The 21330-nt window shown below is 43.5% G+C and overlaps 1 protein-coding gene across 1 annotated transcript in view; it reads left to right on the forward strand.

The window, feature by feature from the left end:
• The first annotated feature begins 1569 nt into the window (after positions 1-1569).
• The window catches only part of LOC111953664 (uncharacterized protein C8orf34 homolog), a 39885-nt gene continuing 20124 nt past the window's right edge, over positions 1570-21330 (forward strand). Inside the window, exons 1-3 of the mRNA XM_023973084.2 lie at positions 1570-1577; positions 1755-1827; positions 19822-19972. Coding sequence (XP_023828852.1) covers positions 19954-19972 — 19 coding nt within the window. The 5' untranslated portion in view covers positions 1570-1577; positions 1755-1827; positions 19822-19953. The remainder of the gene's footprint in view (positions 1578-1754; positions 1828-19821; positions 19973-21330) is intronic.

Below are 21330 nucleotides of genomic sequence, written 5' to 3' on the forward strand. Positions count from 1 at the left end.
CGCAACTTTGGTTTTAGAAGTGGGGGGGACATAATATCATTTTTATTTTATCCAGACGGCTAAAAACTCCAAACAGCCTACCCCACCTCTCAGAGACGTCCGCATGGTCCTAAAGCGCACCGTTGCCTGGTTTTGTATCACATTCCCAGGATAATACTGGAGGGGCCAAAATGCAATTTCAGAATGCGGGGGGGACATGCCCATCCCCAGTGAAAGTTGTGCCCCTGTTAACAAACATTTTGCAAAGTGTGTTTGGCTCCAAAACTGAGCAAAATGAACTGTAGGCTGCACCATTTTATACTTCAGCTATACATGATAAGACTTTTATCTGCGTTTGGCTTGGGTATAGTTCTGCCTCTACAGATTCTATCTAACTGTAGTTGTGATGAGTGGATGGATATGAATTCCTAAACTGGTCTGCTATGTTACTGTGTCTGGATGTACCTTCCCTGATGCATATCTACATCCCTATGCATTCCCCTGATGTAGGTTAGACAAATGAAGCCTATCTGTTCCGCTCTGTCTCATCACCTCTCACTGATAGATTCCCACTGTCCCCTCATAGACTCTCATAGAAGGGTCAGGGCCTGATTTATTAAGCATATCAGAGTAGAATACTGATCTAGGATCAGTTTAGCCATTTAGATCAGAATGAAAAATATTACATAGACAGGGGGGCACCTGATCCTAGATGTGCACTTCGAGTTCGATATGCTGATGAATACAGATGTTTAGTGTTTAGAGAAACAGATACGGTACTGGACTACTGTAGTGTGCATACTGTGCTGTTCCCAGTGGAAATTGGAAGTCTATGGAGCATTTCCTATCATTGGGTTATCGTTTGTTTCTGTTTAAATTTCCTCTCAGGGTGAATGATGCTCATCTGAATGCTAATGGTTGGTGTGGTGTGTGTGTGTGTGTGTGTGTGTGTGTGTGTGTGTGTGTGTGTGTGTGTGTGTGTGTGTGTGTGTGTGTGTGGTTGTGTGTGTGTGTGTGTGTGTGTGTGTGTGTGTGTGTGTGTGTGTGTGTGTGTGTGTGTGTGTGTGATGTGTGGTTGTGTGTATCGTGAATTGTTGTGTGCTGTGTTAACACTAGCTGTAGAGTTAGGAAGTATGTGCTTTGCGTCGTCTGTTAAGTTTCAGCGTTTGACCCACTGTAATTGAAGAATGTGTGTTGTGCTTCGAAGGCTCAAAACCGACTTCGGGTGAATGCTTCTCATCTGAAGATAGTGGATGTTTAGCGTAAAGTCTGTATATGTTTTGTTTTAAGTTAGGGGTTGTAACGTGTGAAGTGTGATGATTTGTGTGAGTTGTTTTGACATGTGTTCAGCCTGTAGTCGTCGAGTGTGTTATCTAAGTTCTGTTTTGTCTCTACAGGCTGCAGGGGGACAGTCTGTCAGATGCCAGTAGACCAGAAGAGGACCAGCACCATGGACCCTCCCAGCACGGTCACCTCAACGTGGACCTCTCCATGGATCTTCTCATCCCCTGCTCCCAGAGCATGCTGCTGTCAACATGCCTGATGGAAATGGGCCTCATGGACCCCCCATCACTTACAACCTGTGCCTGATATCTCCTGTAAGTTAATAGTACACAAATATGCATCAAATCATCGCACCCTATTCCCCATACAGTGCACTATTAGGATGCCGCTAATAGGACCTACCCACATATTCCTTTGTCAGCTCTCGATATGTCAAATATGGCATTACTCTTACTCTTTCTTTTTGTGTGTTTGTGGGTTGTCTGGAGTAGGTTGTTTTCCCGGGGTGGACACAGCGCCGGTACGAGACCAGGATGCGACAGTGTGTCTCAGGTGTCTTTCCCAGTAAGTGTCTTCCATCCTTCTGTCCCTCCCTCTCCCTCCTACCCTCTCTCTTCCCACCATCTGTCACCAAACAATCCAGCTCACCTTACCTCATCAATTATCACTCCCACCATTTCCCCTTGCCCCCCCCCCCCCCCCAAACCTGTTTTGTAAGACTGAGCGCTAGACCCGTCTCAATAACCCTGCTATTAGGCCGAGGCCAGGCTTTAACCATCCATCTTTACAGGCCACGGCAGTTTACACAATGGACAATATAACTGTGATACAGCGGAACAAGTGATACATCTAATTAGGCTTTCCCTTCATATCACTTTACAATAGTTTCCCTAAATGTCACTTTACGATAGTTTCAGGGCTTTTTCTGCCATTTGTCTGTTAAAATGCTGAGTTTCGGTTTTAATCCGTTTCTATGTATCTGTAACTACCGACCAGAGATAGTGCTATTTAGAATCATGATACTCTTGCCCCACATAAAGGGCTAATAAAGAGACATTCACTATTGTTCTGCGTACTGGTCTGCGTGACAACTGTGGAGATCATGGAGGTTTATAAGGTGCTCCACAGATGTGGCTACAGGCAAAAGGGTAGACGAAACGACACATTAAATTCATTATTGTTCATTGGCTGGCTTTCGTGATAACTCCACCTGCTACGGGAGTTCATAGAGGGATTTGGAGTCTGCCCTATATAATACCCCCCCCCCATGGGCCCTAGTCAAAACTACACTATAAAGGGAATAGGGTGCTATTTGGGATGCAGCCCTGGTGCTGCATTGATGTAGCCATCTGACAGCTAACTAACTAACACATGACAGATTGAGCGTTGCGGTGCCACAGACACTCACATGCTGTTAATAAAGCAGTCTGTTTATGTAGACGGCGATACCTTGATGCTTAATTATCAACACCAAGTGTTGGAAAAGCCTTTAACAGCTTTTTTTGTAGAAATAAAAGGGATTTGGAGCTGCACCTCGTTGTGTGTGTGTGTGTGTGTGCGCACCAGATGGGCGGAGGCTCCAGACTAACTGGCAGCAGGACTGGTGTGAGACAATATTCAATTAAAAGCTGTAACCGGGTCGACGTTGATGGGGTTAATGGCAAAATAGCATTCTCTCAATGCTGCTAGAAAGAATATCTGATATCTTCCTTGTTCAACTCAATTAATAATGATAATAATTCAGGGGATGGGGGTGCTTATATTTGTCCGGATACACACTTGTGGGTGTGTCTTGTACAAGTGTGTCATGGAAATGTGTTTCTGGTATATTCCAACTCCTCCTGAGAAACCCACAGGGAGTGGGGTCACGATTGTCCAGCAACCCTGGAGCAATTGGGGCGAAGTGCCTTGCTTAAGAGCACAGCAACAGATTTATCACATTGTCGGCTCCGGGATTCAAACCAGTGTCCTTTCAGTTACTGGCCCAATGCTCTAACCTCGAGGCTACCAGCCACCCCCAATTGTGTTGGATTGCATTACAGGGAACCAACTGCATCCTCGGCGTTCCAGCTCCCTACACTCTGCAGTCCATGGGTCACAGTACTGACACACAAGTAACTCATGATTTTGGCTGTCTTCACCACTGTACAGTACAGCACATGTACTCTCCATTACTCTCCTCACACGGTCTCCATAGGTTCGAGCGGTTGGCAGTGTTAAGAGCAAGCTTTTAATATTCTAATTTTTCCCATATGGAAACACCAAGTGTGAATGTCTCTCTCCCGCCACCTACTGCTGTTTTTAAAGCCTAGTATTCAACCCAAATGGCACCCTATTCCCTACATAGTGCACTACTTTTGACCAGAGCCCTATGAGCCCTGGTCGAAAGTAGTGCAATGCATAGGGAATAGGGTGCCATTTGGAACTCATCCCACATGTGGTTGTTTTCCTCTTTAATGGKTTATTTTGGGCCCTTTTTGAAAGGATAATGTAATTTGTCTTCCTAATAGTGTGTTTGTTTTACTGGGCCTGCAGGGCTCTGGGGCCCTGAGGAGCTAACATGCTATGGGAAACAACATGTAATACTTTAATGAGTTCTGTTGAGTCACTTCTTGGGACAAACAATGGTTACTGTCATACAATGGCCGAGCTCTCTGTCTGTCTATCTACTGTATCTATCTCCACTCACTGCCTTTCCTATGGTTCACTGGCTGCGTCCCAAATGGGACCCTACTCCCTATGTAGGGCACTCCTTTTAACCATGGCCCATAGATGTCTGGTGAAAAGTAGTGCACTAGTATGAAGGGAATTTGGTGGCATTTGGGAGGTAATCATGGGACACAGACAAAGTATGTCCTGATTTTCTGTATGGAAAAAGCTAACTATGGAAAATAAAAAACACAAGAGTATAGACGTTTGTTTTCAGTCAATAGGGCATTTTTCAGTGGCTTCCTGTTTGTCCCCAGGTAAAGGATATCTTGTATTGTATACAGTCCAGCATTGAGCCATATAACAAAGCAGACTTGGATAGCTGAACACACACACACACCACACACACTTATGTACATTCAACTGAAATGTGTCTGCCACATTTAACCCAACCCCTCTGAATCAGAGAGGTGCGGAGGGGGGGGGTTGCCTTATTCGACGACCATGTCATCGGCGCCCGGGGAGCAGTTGTTGTTGGGGGTTAACTGCCTTGCTCAAGGGCAGAACGGCAGAAAGCAGAACACTGTTAATGGTTAACATTAATACTGCTGCAACAGCATTAGGACTACCATCTAGCTGTGCCAGCTTCTCTAGGTGATAATTGACTCATAAAGGTTATGTTCCTAAAGCAACAGCCGGAGTAATTTCCCAAGAATTTCTGCTCAATTTCCTTCATAAGTGTCAAGCACTATGTTTAATCAAACCTAGCCCTCGTAGCCCTTCGACTGGGTGTTACCGTCGTCAAGATTTTTCTAAATGTTTACATTTTTACAAGTAACAAGAACAAGATAATTAGCATGATGCAATGCTATGTGTATGTTTCTATGTTTCAGGGCAGGAATGTGATGGTTTATGTTTCCAGGGCCATTTGGATGTAGTTCAGCTGATATATTGCAGGGCCTCTATTCCTAAGTGTGTGTGTGTGTGTGACCTCTCTCGTCTCTTCCTGGGTCTTTAGTATTTGGCACCGGCCACCTCTCCACTTTATCAATGGAGCCAGCATGCTCCCACACCTCTATGCTAGTATATTATACACCTGATTATCGGCAGACCCAATCTCAATGTTTTATACTCCAGGGAAGTGTCATAAATGGCACCCTAATCCATATATAGTGCACACCTTTTGACCAGAGCCCATTGGGCCCTGGTCAAAAAGTAGTGCACTGCAAAGGGAATAMGTTGCCATTGGGGACATAACCAAGGTAACCCAATAGCTGTTTTATTCCCCTACAAAAGTCTCCAGTATTTCCAGACTTTCCATATTAGTGGTTTCCTTTCATGTGGTCTTGGTGCTCCACGTTCACAATGATTGTCTCAATGCAAAAAGTGAGTTTAGAAAACAGCTATCCTGAAGAACTGTAGGAGCTCCTGCGTTGCCTTACATGTGTCCAGTCTCCCTGGTTCCTCTAGGCTGGGACTGTTTCATTCCGGTCCTGGAGGGCCAAAACACTTCTGGTATTCATGCTCTGCTTATGCACAGGGACTGATTCAGACCGGGGACACCAGGTGAGTGCAATTACCCAGCAGATAGAAACAGAAACCCGAAGTTATTGCCTCCCTTAAGCTAATCTGGTCTGTGACCACCACTGCCTTTCCCCCCATTGTACCCTCAAGACTAGGGCTCTATCTCAATTCGTCTTTCCGTGATTTCTTGCATCCTATTTCCTCAACGCCTTCTCAACTGTAATGGAGGAGGTCCTTCCCCTCAGACCTTCTTCTCCAATGTGTTTTGAGAAGAAGGTGAGTAACTGAAGAAAGGTGAATTGTGAAAGAGCCCCAGTAGGGCCTACAACCGACACTTCTGTGCCACCTCCGTAGTTGCTGTTAGCATGATACCTGGCTCACCTGCCATTGGCCAAACAAACAAACATGCGTGTCTAGGGCAGTATAATCGTTAGGGCCACTTCATGGCTGTTGCATCGCATATTTCTCTTCCTTTTCGCACCCCTCTCTCTTTTCGCCTCGCTTCTCTCTTTCACACACAACAGTCCACCAGACAGACCCGACAGCAACACTCGCAACACACACACACACACCACACAACACCACCAAAAAAAACACCACACACCACCACACACCCAACCACAACACACACACACACACACACACACACACACTAACACACCACACACACAACACACACAACACACCACACCAACCAACAAAACACACAGCCACCAACACAAACAACACACACACACACAAACACCACCCATCAGCCAGGAGTCATAACTAATGTCTTATTTAAATTTAGTCCAAACCCCCGGCTGCTTGGGGTTTTCATTTGTTAGAACAAACAATAGCAAATTACTCACCTCCAATGGACCCGAGAAACAAAGAGCCTGGAGAGCTGGGAGCGAGGAGAGATCGTACTGCTGTGGTTTCTACTAAATATAGTCTACTAATTCAACTTTAAGAGAAACAGTCTGTTTGTCGGCAATTGATTGCTTGTGACTGCATGCAGAGCAGGGCTAGAACCCAAGCCGCTCGCTTGCTCTCCCGCACCGCACTCCGTATTAGAAAAGAAAGGCTGACTCTTTGAACTTTAGTGAGCGTGAGTTTTTTCCTTCCTTCGAGTTTTCAGTTTTCACTCTTCATGGGCCAACGTTCAATCAAACTTGCCATGCAGTAATCCCACACAGCAAGGTTAATCCCACACAGCCAGGAGATTTATCAGAAGTAACACTGTTGAAGCAAATATTTATCACTATGGCACATTGAGTGTTTTCTGCGTAGGTTAAGAGCATGCAGCCATATAAATGCTATTGTAATGTTGCTGGTTGCAAAACACATACTGTCTATATTAATAACATTAATTCTGAAGTATATGTATTTAATAAAACTTTAACCAAACATTAGGAACACCTTCCTAATATTGCATTGCACCCCCATTTTGCCCTCAGAACAGCCTAAATAAGTCGGGGCATGGACTCTACAATGTGTGGAAAACGTTCCACAGGGATGCTGACCCATGTTGAATCCAATGCTTCCCATGGTTGTGTCAAGTTTGCTGGATGTCCTTTGGGTGGTGGACCAATTTTAATACACACAGGAAACTGTTGAGCGTGAAAAAGCCAGCAGCGTTGTAGTTCTTGACACAAAACACTGTGCCTGGCACCTACTACCATACCCCATTCAAAGGCACTGAAATCGTTTGTTTTGCATATTCACCCTCTGAATGGCACACGTACACAATCCATGTCTCAGTTGTCTCAAGGCTTAAAAATCTCCTCCCATTCATCCACACTGGGAAAGAGCAGGTGTTCTTAATGTTTTGTATACTCAGTGTACARCAATACAAAACAGATCATATAAATACAAAACAGTTGCCCAGAATTCATTTGCAATAAAAAATGATTTTCTTCCATTGCATCCGTGGACACCCACTCCATCATCCTTCAGCTAACCTAACACAACCCTAAGTCAAAACACACAATGTTAGTGTATGGTGTATGGTGCAAACACACACACACACACACACACACACACACACACACACACACACACACACACACACACCACACACCACAACACACACACACCACCACACACACACACACACACACACACACACACAACACAACACACCACACTCCATCATCCTTCAGCTAACCTAACACAACCCTAAGCCGACAGACACACACACACACACACTCCATCATCCTCCCACTAACCCAACCCTAACCCCACAGCTACAGGAGGATATTAATAATATGTGGTCTAACGCTTCAGATAATACATTCCTGTTGTCTTGGCAATGGCTATGGACTCACCTAGGTTGCATCCCAAATGACACCCAATTTATTCCCTATATAGTGCACTACGCTTCACCTGAGCCCAATGGTAATATGTAGGGGAGGGGGTGCCAATTGTGACYCGGACTAACGTAGAATGTGGTCGGTTCAGCTCCCAGGCACACAGACCCAATGACACGACTGATTCAGAGCAGCCAACAGCAAACAGGATATTGACAATAACACAATTACACTCCTGATTCAAGCCTCTCCTCTCTCCTTTCTTCTCCTTTCCTCTCCTTTRCTCTCCTCCCCTCTCCTCTTCTCCCCTCTCTCTTCCCTTCCCTCTCCTTTCCTGAGAGACTACAAAGGCAGGTCTACTATGACATACTGTCTACACYCTGGGATACACAAGGCCAGCCAAACCATGGTCTTCTGGAGTGCTGGATTGTTATAGTTCAACAATAGCTCATCATTAACTGGCCAATTTTTGCYTCCCAAATGGCACCCTATTCCCTATATAGTGTACTGTTTTTGACCAGGGTCCATAGGGCAAAAGTAGTGCACTGTACAGAGGATAGGGTGCCATTCGGGACACTTCCAAGGGCAGCCAAACAATGGAGGTGTTCTAGGGTGCTGCTGCGTGCCTGCAACAATAGTCCATCATTAACTGACGGGAAAGGGATGAGGACAAAGCAATGGGGGAGTATGAAAGAGACACGGAGGGAGAAGAGTTCAACACCTTAAATGAACTGTCCAATGTTTCCAGATTTCTATGAAATGTGACCTATAATTACTTACAATATGAGTGAAATAGTTTTCCTTTCAAAAAATGGTTGGGGAGAGTGGAGCGAGTTGAGCAAAAGGGGTAAGTTGAGCCACCCTTGTTTCTCAGAAACCATACACAAAATGAATCATTTGACCAAATATTTAGGAAGAGGTCATCATTTCATGGAGTCTGTGAAGGAACCACATGGAAAAAGTGGTAAGACAGTTAGGTCCAAAAAACAGATTTTCACCATGTCAAATGAATCTATCGTGTTTAAGGTTTAATGATGCTTGTATCTAAACCAAAGTAGATCARTTTAAGTTGGGYTCTCTATAAGCTTCAATATGAGSTCCTWAACCTGCATGAAAGTYCATCCTTGTAGCTGTGTGGGCTAATATAGTCAYAATGTTTGRCTTGGGGTAAYTTGAGCCAATGTTTGAGCCAATGGCAAGTTGAGCAAATGTAAGTGTTTTCMTCCCAGGCAWAATGCAAGGCATTATRGCTGMGATATGAGGTAACAACAGGGCCTGGCCTATGTTAAGTGTTTGTTAGGTGTTAAGCCTGTGTTAAAATMATTAAAAGACCAAACAGTGATCGTGATTGTGTTGAATTGTGAGTGGGAAATAAAGATAGACATGGTTTTAAAAAGGTAGTGGTAATATTTCCCTCAGTACAGAAATMTGTAGGCGGCTTAACTTACCCTATCCCGCGGCTCAACTTCCCACTGGGCACAGACGTCATTTCAACGTCTAGTTTTGATTTACATTTGGTTGAGTTGTCAACTAATTTGAATTTAACGTGAAATCAAACAAAAAAATGACACCATGTCATTGGATTTAGGTTAAAAGTTGGGTGAAATACGGAATTCCTTTACTTTTATTACTTTTTGCAAATCCAATCAGTTTTCCATGTTGATTCAATGTCATCACATTGATAATAAAAAAATTACATGACGTGGAAACATCGTTGATTCAAATAGTTTTTGCCCATTGGGATACCCCCTATAGTTGTGCCAAGAGACCACTTTCTTTGAACAAGCTATGTTTTCAAAACTGTAATATTTACATAAATTCCAGGGATCCACAACATCCTAAAATATACAGTATGTAGATATCTTTGTTAGAAAGAATACTATATTTACCTTGGTAGAGTGATGCTGAATGTAGACCGCTGATTGGTCAGCTCATCCTCCTCAGGAGTATGACATAATACTCTATGAGGAAGTAGCAAGCATTTTTTAAACTGTAAGTTTGAGGTGGGGTTATTGACGTTTTTTTTCTTGCAGGTTGGTATTTATTGAGATGACTCATGTACTGGAGGCAGTTCTTCAGAGTGGTCACTAGCTGGCATAGCCACAAAGTCATATAATCAGATTTTTACTGTAACTTTAACCCTAACCTTAACCACACTGTTAACCCTAATGCCTAACCTTACATTTTTGTTTTAACACATTTTTACGATATAGACAATTTTGACTTTGCAGCTGGCCCATCTAGCGGAAACCGCTCAGTTCTGCCTCCAGGGCAAGATTCATGATAATAAACATCAACCTGCTGTTTTGTTTCCAATTTATGCTTTGGCCACAAATATGAATACAGAACGACAACATTGTTTGGGTATTACTTGACAGATTATGAAAAAGGTTTCACTGGACGGTTACTTCAACTACAGTGCCTTCAGAAAGTATCACACCCCTTTAGTTTTGCCCGCAATTCGTGTGTTACAAAGTGGGACTAAAATGGATTTAATTGTATTTTTTTTTGTCAATGATCTACACAAAATACAAATTCTAACGTTTGTAAAAAATGTATGAAGAATAAAACAAACATATCTTGGTTGCATAAGTATTCAACCCCCTGAGTCAATACATGTTAGAATCACCTTTGGCAGTGATTACAGCTGTGGGTCTTTCTGGGTAAGTCTCTAAGAGCTTTCCACACCTGGATTGTGCAACATTTGCCCGTATTCTTTTCCAAATTCTTAAAACTCAAATTGGTTGTTGGTCATTGCTAGACAACCATTTTCAGGTCTTGCCATATATTTTCAAGCAGATTTAAGTCAAAACTGTAACTTGGCCACTCAGGAACATTCACTTTCTTCTTGTTAAGCGACTCCAGTATAGATTTGGCCTTGTGTTTTATGTTATTGTCCTGCTGAATAGATTAATTAATCTCCCAGGGTCTGGTGGAAAGCATACTGAACCAGCTTTCCTCTAGGATTTTTCCTGTGCTTACAGTAGCTCCATTCCATTTATGTTTTATCCTGAAAAACTCCCCAGTCCTTAAGGATTACAAACATACCCATAACATAATACAGCCACCCCTATGCTTGAAAARATGGAGAGTGGTACTCAGTAATGTGTTGTGTTTGATTTGCCCCAAACATAACACTTTGTATTCAGGACAAAAATGCATTGCTTTGCCATATTTTTGCAGTATTATTTTAGTGCCTTGTTGCAAACAGGATGCATGTTTTGGAATATTTTTATTCTATACAAGCTTCATTCTTTTCACTCTGTCAATTAGGGTAGTATTGTGGAGTAACTACAGTGCTGTTGATCCATCCTCAGTTTTCTCCTATCACAGCCATTAAACTCTGTAACTGTTTTAAAGTCACCAATGGCCTCCTGGTGACATCCCTGAGCGGTTTCCTTCCCCTCTGGCAACTGAGTTAGGAAGGATGCCTGTATCTTTGTAGTGACTGGGTGTATTGATGCACCATCCAAAGTGTAATTAATAACTTCACCATGCTCAAAGGGATATTCCATGTCTGCTTTTTATTTTATTTTTTACCCATCTACCAATAGGTGCCCTTTGCGAGGCATTGGAAAAGCTCCCTGGTCTTTGTTGTTGAATCTGAGTTTGAAATTCACTGCTCGACTGGAGAACCTTCCAGATCATTGTATGTGTGGGGTACAGAGATGAGGTAGTCATTCAAATATTATGTTAAAACACTATTAATGCACACAGAGTGAGTCCATGCAACTTATTATGTGACTTGTTAAGCARATTTTTACCCCTGATCTTATTTAGTACGTGCTTCTACACCGWCATTGCTTGCTGTTTGGGGTTTTAGGCTGGGTTTCTGTACAGCACTTTGATATATCAGCTGATGTAAGAAGGGCTWTATAAATACATTTGATTTGATTTGATTTAGGCTTGCCATAACAAAATGGTTGAATACTCAAGACACTTCAGCTTTTAAATTTGTATTAATTTGTAACAATTTCGAAAACATTATCCCACTTTGACTTTATGGGGTATTGTGTGTAGGCCAGTGACCAAAAAATCTCAAATTAATCAATTTTAAATTCAGGCTGTAACACAACAAAATGTGGAAAAATTCAAGGGGTGTGAATACTTTCTGAAGGCACTGTATATTTCTCACTGTAATCTACATTATTAGCCTGGTCCCAGGTCTGTGTGTGTTGTAGCTAACTTCTATATGGTTCCTTGTCATGCCAAACATGCTGAAAACAATAGTTTGGCTAAACCTACTGTATGTTACTGTTGATCGTTATGTAGTGAAGTGAGTTYGACTTAAAGTCAGTGGCACCCACGGCCCAAGGGGAATTTCCTCTTTGTCTAATAGTTAATATGTTTGTTTTCCACGCTGGGGGACCGAGTTTCGGATCCCACTACTTACAATTATTTGACAGCTTACAGAGACAGTAATACGCTCTTCAAAAACTGTATTGTTGATGAAACTTTTGTTACCCCAAAAAAGCCTTCTAACAAATATCATATCGTACCAGGTAAACAACGTTGTTATAAATACCATTTTAAAAGATAACATTTTTACACCAAACAATGAGGAAACAAACCAGATGTGTAGTCGAGCTGTCTCTCACATGCCTAACGCCCATAAATCAACCAGTTGTTTTCAGTGAGCTGTCAGAAAACTCAAGGGACACATGCAAACAAAGGAAGAAATATGACTAAATCATATTGGATTACTTTCTCTTCCTCTTTCCCTCTCCCCCCTTTTTCCCCCCCTCCATCTCTTCCTCGCACTCTCATTCATCTCTCCCTCCCTCCCTCCCGTCCTTTCCCCCACTCCATCTCTTCCTCCCTCTCTCGTTCATCTCTTCTTCCCTCCGGCCCATTCCCTCACTCCATCCCTCCCTATCACGTTCATCTCTCCCTCCATCCTCATATTCTGAAAACAACAGGCGTGCCAGGAGTCTTCTATTAACTGGTTTGAAGAGGTCAACCTGTGGTCTTATAGGGGATGAGGTAGCGGTGGTGGTCTGGCTAGTGGTGTGTGTGTTCCTAGCTGCTTCCTGCTCCACTGGGGTTGCCCACTAGCAGTCCTTCACTAGACCAGGCTACAACGCGCTGCGATGGGCAACATGTGGCCCAGGAGTCATGTGGGCAGACCAGAAGTCCAAACATTGCACCTTTTTTTTTTTACCAGGGTCCATGGGGTATCAAGTATCAAAGGTGATGAACGTGGCTTAGAAGCAATATTTCCCAAAATAGACAACCTTTCTTACCAGTTATGAATAGATCAGAACTTTATTATTCATGGTAGACCAGAGTAAGAAACCCAGACAGGAGTCTTTTTCTGGCCTTTTCCTGCCCTCAAAAGGGCAGAGTTTAAACGACAGCATACTGTCTGTCTGTCTCTCTAGCTCTTCTTCTTCACCACCACCAAGGCCCGATGGTGATTGAGGTTGATGACTGCATGCACACAGCCCTGACAGTCCTGCTGTGCACCGGGGCCGACTGGGACCCAAAAACTCCCCGTTAGTGGTGCTGGTGGATATTACTGCTGACCACACACGCATAGCTGCACACACACACACATGTAAACAGTGAAAGATTTCAATCTGGACTCCCATCCTCTCTCTCTCGCAACATGGATCTAATTTAGGTAGAAATCAGATCCATGTTTGTTAGTTGGACAGAAGCATCACCACCAAAGGATTTTCTTCCATTTTCTTTGTTCACCCTGGGCTTGGCTTTGGGTTCTGCAGTGTTGGCTGGGAGTGGAATTATACAACTTTGGTTTTCTAGCCGTTGACATGAATGACCTCATCATAACTCATTACCAAATTATAAAAGTACTTTATCTCAGAGATGAACACAACAAACCTTGTTCTTTTGATTTGTTGTTCATCTGGATGAAATAAAATGATTTGCATCGATGCATCCAACAAACAAATGAAACAAAAACAGTTTGACTCATTTGGGTCATCATCTAAACATACATCATTATCAATACACTTACCAATTGCAATGAATGCATAAATGACTGTTTCAGACAGCAGTGATTGGCAGCAGGTCTATCTCTATCGGGACTGGAGCTCTACTCCTCTATAGTCAACTACTTATGACCAGAGCTCTATCTCCCCTCTATAGTCAACTACTTATGACCAGAGCTCTACTCCCTCTTATAGTCAACTACTTATGACCAGAGCTCTACTCCCTCTCATAGTCAACTACTTATGACCAGAGCTCTACTCCTCTATAGTCAACCTACTTATGACCAGAGCTCTACTCCCTCTATAGTCAACTACTTAATGACCAGAGCTCTACTCCCTCTATAGTCAACTACTTATGACCAGAGCTTCTACTCCCTTATAGTCAAACTACTTATGACCAGAGCTCTACTCCCTCTAAGTCAACTACTTATGACCCAGAGCTCTACTCTCTCTATAGTCACTCTTATGACCAGAGCTCTACTCCCTCTATAGTCAACTATTATGACCAGAGCTCTTCTCCCTATAGTCAACTACTTATGACCAGAGCTCTACTCCCTCTATAGTCAACTACTTAATGACCAGAGTCTTACTCCCTCTATAGTCAACTACTTATGACCAGAGCTCTACTCCCTCTATAGTCAACTACTTATAGACCAGAGCTCTACTCCCTCTATAGTCAACTACTTATGACCAGAGCTCTCTCCCTCTATATCAACTACTTATGACCAGAGCTCTACTCCCTCTATAGTCCAACTACTTATGACCAGAGCTCTTCTCCTCTATAGTCCACTACTTATGACCAAGAAAGCTCTATCTCACCTCTACTAGTCAACTACTTATGACCAGAGCTCTACTCCCTCTATAGTCAACTACTTATGACCAGAGCTCTACTCCCTCTATAGTCAAACTACTTATGACCAGAAGCTCTACTCTCTCATAGTCACTACTTATGACCAGAGCTCTTCTCCCTCTATAGTCAACTACTTATTGACCAGAGCTCTAACTCCCTCTATAGTCAACTACTTATGACCAGAGCTCTTCTCCCTCTATAGTCAACTACTTATGACCAGAGCTCTACTCCCTCTATAGTCAACTCTTATGACCAGAGCTCTTCCCTCTATTAGTCAACTACTTATGACCAGAGCTCTACTCCCTCTATAGTCAACTACTTATGACCAGAGCCTCTACTCCTCTATAGTCAACTACTTATGACCAGAGCTCTACTCCTCTATATCAACTACTTATGACCAGAGCTCTCTCCCTCTATAGTCAACTACTTATGACCAGAGCTCTACTCCCTCTATACGTCAACTACTTATGACCAGAGCTCTAACTCCCTCTATAGTCAACTACTTATGACCAGAGCTCTTCTCCCTCTATAGTCAACTACTTATGACCAGAGCTCTACTCCCTCTATAGTCAACTACTTATGACCAGAGCTCTATCCTCTTATAGTCAACTACTTATGACCAGAGCTCTTACTCCCTCTTAGTCAACTACTTTTGACCAGAGCTCTACTCCCTCTATAGTCAACTACTTATGACCAGAGCTCTTCTCCCTCTATAGTCAACTACTTTTGAACCAGAGCTCTACTCCCTCTATAGTCAACTACTTATGACCAGAGCTCTTCTCCCTCTATAGTCAACTACTTATGACCAGAGCTCTACTCCCTCTATAGTCAACTACTTATGACCAGAGCTCTACTCCCTCTATAGTCAACTACTTATGACCAGAGCTCTACTCCCTGTATCGTGCACTACTTTGACCATTTGTTAAATGTCTGGAAGCGAAGGATATTCCAAAAGGCAGGTTTTTATGATTTTCTGACACTAGGTCCAAGTGCAACCATCTGCAGTGGAACGCTGTGATCTATTTCACCAAAAGCAGATGCTGTCTGCATTCCAAATGGCTTCCTATTCCCTATATAGTGCACTACTTTTGACGAGAACCCTGTAGGTAGTGCACTATATAGGGAATCGGTTACCATTTGGGACGCAGAGCTGTGTGTCCACATCACGATAGGCAGGCAAAGTTCACACAGTACAGCCAGATAGATAAAATAAGAAATTCCATCCAGGCGATATCAAAGCCAGTGTAACAGCTTTCCAATTTGATCAATGCGCTGCAATATTTACAAGACCAGTTGGTTCTTTTGGATCAAAAGTATATTCACTGGCCCATGTGGGAATCCAACCTGACACACACACACTCTCTCTCTCTCTCTCTCTCTCTTTCTCCCTCTCTCTCTCTCTCTCTCTCTCTCTGAAGGTACCACGTTCATCTGTACAAACAATAGTACGAAAGTATAAACACTATGGGACCACGCAGCCGTCATACCGCTCAGGAAGGAGATGCGTTCTGTCTCCTAGAGATGAACGTACTTTGGTGCGAAAAGTGCAAATCAATCCCAGAACAACAGCAAAGGACCTTGTGAAGATGCTGGAGGAAACAGGTACAAAAGTATCTATATCCACAGTAAACGAGTCCTATATCGACATAACCTGAATGGCCGCTCAGCATGGAAGAAGCCACTGCTCCAAAACCACCATAAAAAAGCCAGACTACGGTTTGCAACTGCACATGGAGAAAAAGATCGTACTTTTTGGAGAAATGTCCTCTGATCTGATGAAACAAAAATAGAACTGTTTGGCCGTAATGACAAACGTTATGATTGGAGGAGAAAGGTGGATCCTTGCAAGCCGAAGAACACCATCCCAACCGTGAAGCACGGGGGTGGCAGCATCATGTTGTGGGGGTGCTTTGCTGCAGCAGGGACTGGTGCACTTCACAAAATAGATGGCATCATGAGGCAGGAAAATTATGTGGATATATTGAAGCAACATCTCAAGACATCAGTCAGGAAGTTAAAGCTTGGTCACAAATGAGTCTTTCAAATGGACAATGACCCCAAGCATACTTCCAAAGTTGTGGCAAAATGCCTTAAGGACAACAAAGTCAAGGTATTGGAGTGGCCATCACAAAGCCCTGACCTCAATCCRATAYAAKATTTGTGGGCAGAACTGAAAAAGTGTGTGRGAGCAAGGAGGCCTACAAACCTGACTCAGTTACACCAGCTCTGTCAGGAGGAATGGGCCAAAATTCACCCAACTTATTGTGGGAAGCTTGTGGAAGGCTACCCGAAACGTTTGACCCAAGTTAAAAAACTTAAAGGCAATGTTACCAAATACTAATTGAGTGTATGTAAACTTCTGACCCACTGGGAATGTGATGAAAGAAATGAAAGCTGAAATAAATCATTCTCTCTACTATTATTTTGACATTTCACTAAGACAGGGAATTTTTACTAGGATTAAATGTCAGGAATTGTGAAAAACTGAGTTTAAATGTATTTGGCTAAGGTGTATGTAAACTTCCGACTTCAACTGTATATGACCTTTGACCAGTGGTTCTGACCAAAAGTAGCACACAAGCTAAGAGTATTATGTAGCTGGGGAATAGGGCGCCATTTAGGCCACATCTGTGAATGTCCAATTTCAAGTGTTACAGTCAGGTCTAGAGGGTCTCAATAGGGAACATGCTGTATGGGAGATAAAGAACATGTTTAGGACAAGTCAGCCAGTCAGCCAGACAGCCAGTCAGCCAACCAACCAGCAAGTCAGTTAGCCAGCAAGTCAGCCAGCATGCCAGCCAGTGAGCCAGTCAGTCAGTAGTTAAAGCAGTTGGTCTGCGGACTACAACACTCTGCATTGTTTAGCTGGCTCATTACGGCTCCAGACATATAGCCACCTGGAACACTTGAGCCTATATACTGTAGGTTCATTTGGAGTCTCATATGAGCCACAAACACTGAATATACTGTTCTGTATGTCTATGTGTGTGTATACCAACTGATCCTAGGTCTGGTGTCTATGAAGAACTTCAACCCAGAGCGAGAATTTAGATGTGACTGCGATACTAAAATGCTTTGTTCTATGGAATGGGCAACTCATCTGGGTAAAGTCATGTAGTCAGAAAATAAAAGATGATGGCAGGATCTCCCATAACAGACCACAACGAGTTCTGTTTAAATGGTGGTCTTTTATGGGAGATGCCTTCTACCCAGAGCCTGTTTGTGTGTGGAGATGTCACGAAAGATGTCACAGAGAGAATACCCAGAAAAACATGACTAGATGATGTCATGCTGAAGGGAGAGGGACGAGGGAGAGGGACGAGGGAGAGGGACGAGGGAGAGGGACGAGGGAGAGGGACGAGGGAGAGGGACGAGGGAGAGGGAGAGGGAGAGGGAGAGAGAGAGAGAGAGAGAGAGAGAGGAACATGTCATGTAATGTTTCACCCTGCTGGCTGGCTGGTTAGAGGGTTATAATTACTGATGGGTTGTGGTCTTACCGCCACAGAGCTCTTCATGTCGCTAATAGGCAGAAAGACCAACTCCAGGGCTTTTTCCCAAATAGCACCCTATTCCCTATAGAGTGCACTACGTATGACCAGGGCCCATAGGGCTCTGATCAAAAGAAGTGCACAAAAGGCTATAGAGAATAGGGTACCATTTAGGAAAAAGCTCCAGACTCCCCCAAAATCACGTTTTGCCATTTATCCTTGGGCAGCGCCCGGCAACGGACCCTGTTGTTTTTCGTCATTCCTTTTCTATGCGGGCATGTTTTAAGACCTCTCACTCAATCCACATTCAGATCAGGGGGCCTACAATGAGTACCAGTGTTAGGCTAGGGATGTGTCCCGAATAGCACCCTATTCCCTATGTAGTGCACTACTTTTTACCGGAGCCCTATAGACCACTCATCAAAAGAAGTGCACTATATAGGGAATAGGGTGCCATTTGGGATACAACCCATGTGTAAGGTTAGCTATCCCTCTGGGTTGGTCTATAAATGTAGTGGAGAGAAGTTGTATGTCTCTCATCAGATCTGTGCCTTTAGACGGTGTGCGTCCCAAATGGCATCCTTTTCCCTATATAGTGGACTACTTTTGACCAGAGCCTTATGTGCCCTGGTTGAAAATAGTGCAGTAAATAGGAAATATGGTGCCATTTGGGACCCATACATACACTAGCCTGCCTGGACAGTCCATCATGTCAGTGGGCGCTAACAGTGTCCAGTGATGTCACAGTTGGCAGTGATGCCACCATAACTCATGTTAGGGTTCAGTACAACTACGTCCCAAATAGCACCATATTACCTATTTAATGCGTCTACTTTTAACTAGAGCCCTATGGCCGTCTTATCATTGGACACACAAAGGTCCACTGGATTAACAGCTCATCTGACCTGTCTGTGATCACTGGGATAACGGGGGGGATTATGTGTACTCCAATTACAGAATCTGGCAACCCCGGCCTTACTAAATGATGTCTGATGCCAGGAATAGGTATGGCATGGCAGTAATACTTGGCAACCCAGCTACCCCAGCAGCCAGTTGCAACCGTAGTCTACTTTGCTTATTCATGATCCCTGAATGTCTGTTCATAGAATTTTGAAATGCAATTCTAGTTTTGATATCATTAAAAAAAAAACGGGTATCCATAAGCTTATGAAACTATATCCAAACATGGTTTGTTAGATGTATTGTTTGTTAACTGCCTATACTGTAGATGGATCAGCGCTCTCAGACAGCCTGGCAAGCAGGAGCCTTAATCTGCATCCCAAATGGCACTCTATTTCCTACATAGTGCACTGCTTTTGACCAAAGCCCTATGGGCCCTTTTCAAAAGTAGAGCACTAAAAATGGAATAGGGTGCACTTGGGACATAGCCTTGCACTCCATTTCAGAATTTATTGATTGTTATTTATAAAAATCCCCTCAAACGACCACTACTGACAGTCTAGTAGTCTACCAGTCGATGTTCTACCATCCGAGGCTAGCCTAAACCCTGCGCCGCCAACCCACCCACCCACCCACTTTCATCTACACTCTGTGGTTACCCAAAGTTTTTCTAATGCCCATAAAATATAATAATTGCCTCTTGTTACAACAGATATGGCTGGGGCCTGCCCCCATTTTGAGCATTTGAGCAAAAGCTTGATTATTCAATGATGTTGTAATTGAGGGGGTCTTTCTTTCTTCTAATGTGACCTTCTCTCTTTCTTCTAATGTGACTTTCTCTCTTTCTTCTAATGTGACTTTCTCTCTTTTTTCTCCCGCTCTCTCTTTTTTCTCTGTGTCAGCGTCAGGCAGTCTGGGAGGCTGATGTGAAGGTGGTTAAAGGAGTAGGAGGAGGGAGCTCGTCCAGGGAGCTGCTGGGACAGACGGGTGGACTGCTGCTAAGTGACTCCCTCTTCTCTAAAGAACTAGAAAACATGGGAAAACACCTCGCTGGTAGGCATCTATCTTGGGTGTGTACGGGTGCGTTGTTGGTGTTGTGTGTGTGGGGGGGGGGGGGTTTATTTGTGTGACGGGGATTTTTTTTTTTTTTTTACAGTGACAAACACTGTTGGGTAACCCAGATCAAAAACAGACACACACACACACACACAACACACACCACCACACACACACACACACACACACACACACAACACACACACACACACACACACACAACACACACACACAACACACACACACAACACACAACACACACACACACCACACACACAACACACACACATCCACGACACACTACACACACACGCTACACCGAGTGCCTGATTCCATTGAATGACGTCTGCATATTAATGAGCAGAGAAGAGAATCATGGGGAGAGACACCCAGAATTAACCTAGCTCCTGCCAAAGAACATATTTGGGCGTTGTGCAGTGATTGGCTAATTAAAAAGCTGATTCCAATTACAAAGTGTTTGGAAAGAAAAAGAATAACATTTACCCCTCGGCATCTTTCTTAATTTAATACATACAGCTCTGGTAAGTCGTTAAACCTTCTGTGAAATTGACAGCATATACACACACACACAACACAACAACACACACACACACACACAACACACAACACACACACCCACACACACTATATGAACTGACAACATTTTAATTTATAAAACCACACACACACCACACACACACACACACACACACACACACACACACACACACACACACACACACACACACACACACACACACACACACTTCGCATGCTGTGACCTGACACATTTTAAGTTCTTAGAACCATGACCAAAATATGGGAGCAGTCACTGTGCCTTTCCATCAGGCTTGATCTCTCTCCTCTCTTTGAACGATGGTTGACGTGACGTCTGTCTGGGTGACTCTCTGAGACGTTCGTCACGGTCGTTACGGGTGGCTGCGACGTAGATTATTAATTTATTAACCAGATGAAAGTAGACCAAAGAGTGAAGTCGCCATCCACAGTCAACCTAAGACATGTGTCACCCAATTGTTTGTTTCTGCACATTCCTCCTTTAAGCTGTGGTTATCTCTTCTGTGTCCCAAACGGGTTTATAAGGGTCTATATTCCCTTATTACTGTAGTGCACTACAGGCCCTGGTCAAAGTAGTGCACTATATAGGGAATAAAGTGCCGTTTGGGATGCAGCCTCTGCTGCACGTGTCTACATTCTAGGGTAATGTCCAGCATTTTGACCACACTTAGTGTAACTATTAATGTCACGCAGAGGCACTCACAGCTGGTAAATGTCTTCTGCGTCTTCTCAGACCTCAGCTCATCTGCTCATTGGTAGCCTGTTGTATGTATGGGTCT

Source organism: Salvelinus sp. IW2-2015, linkage group LG27, assembly GCF_002910315.2.
Source record: "Salvelinus sp. IW2-2015 linkage group LG27, ASM291031v2, whole genome shotgun sequence".
NCBI lineage: Eukaryota > Metazoa > Chordata > Actinopteri > Salmoniformes > Salmonidae > Salvelinus > Salvelinus sp. IW2-2015.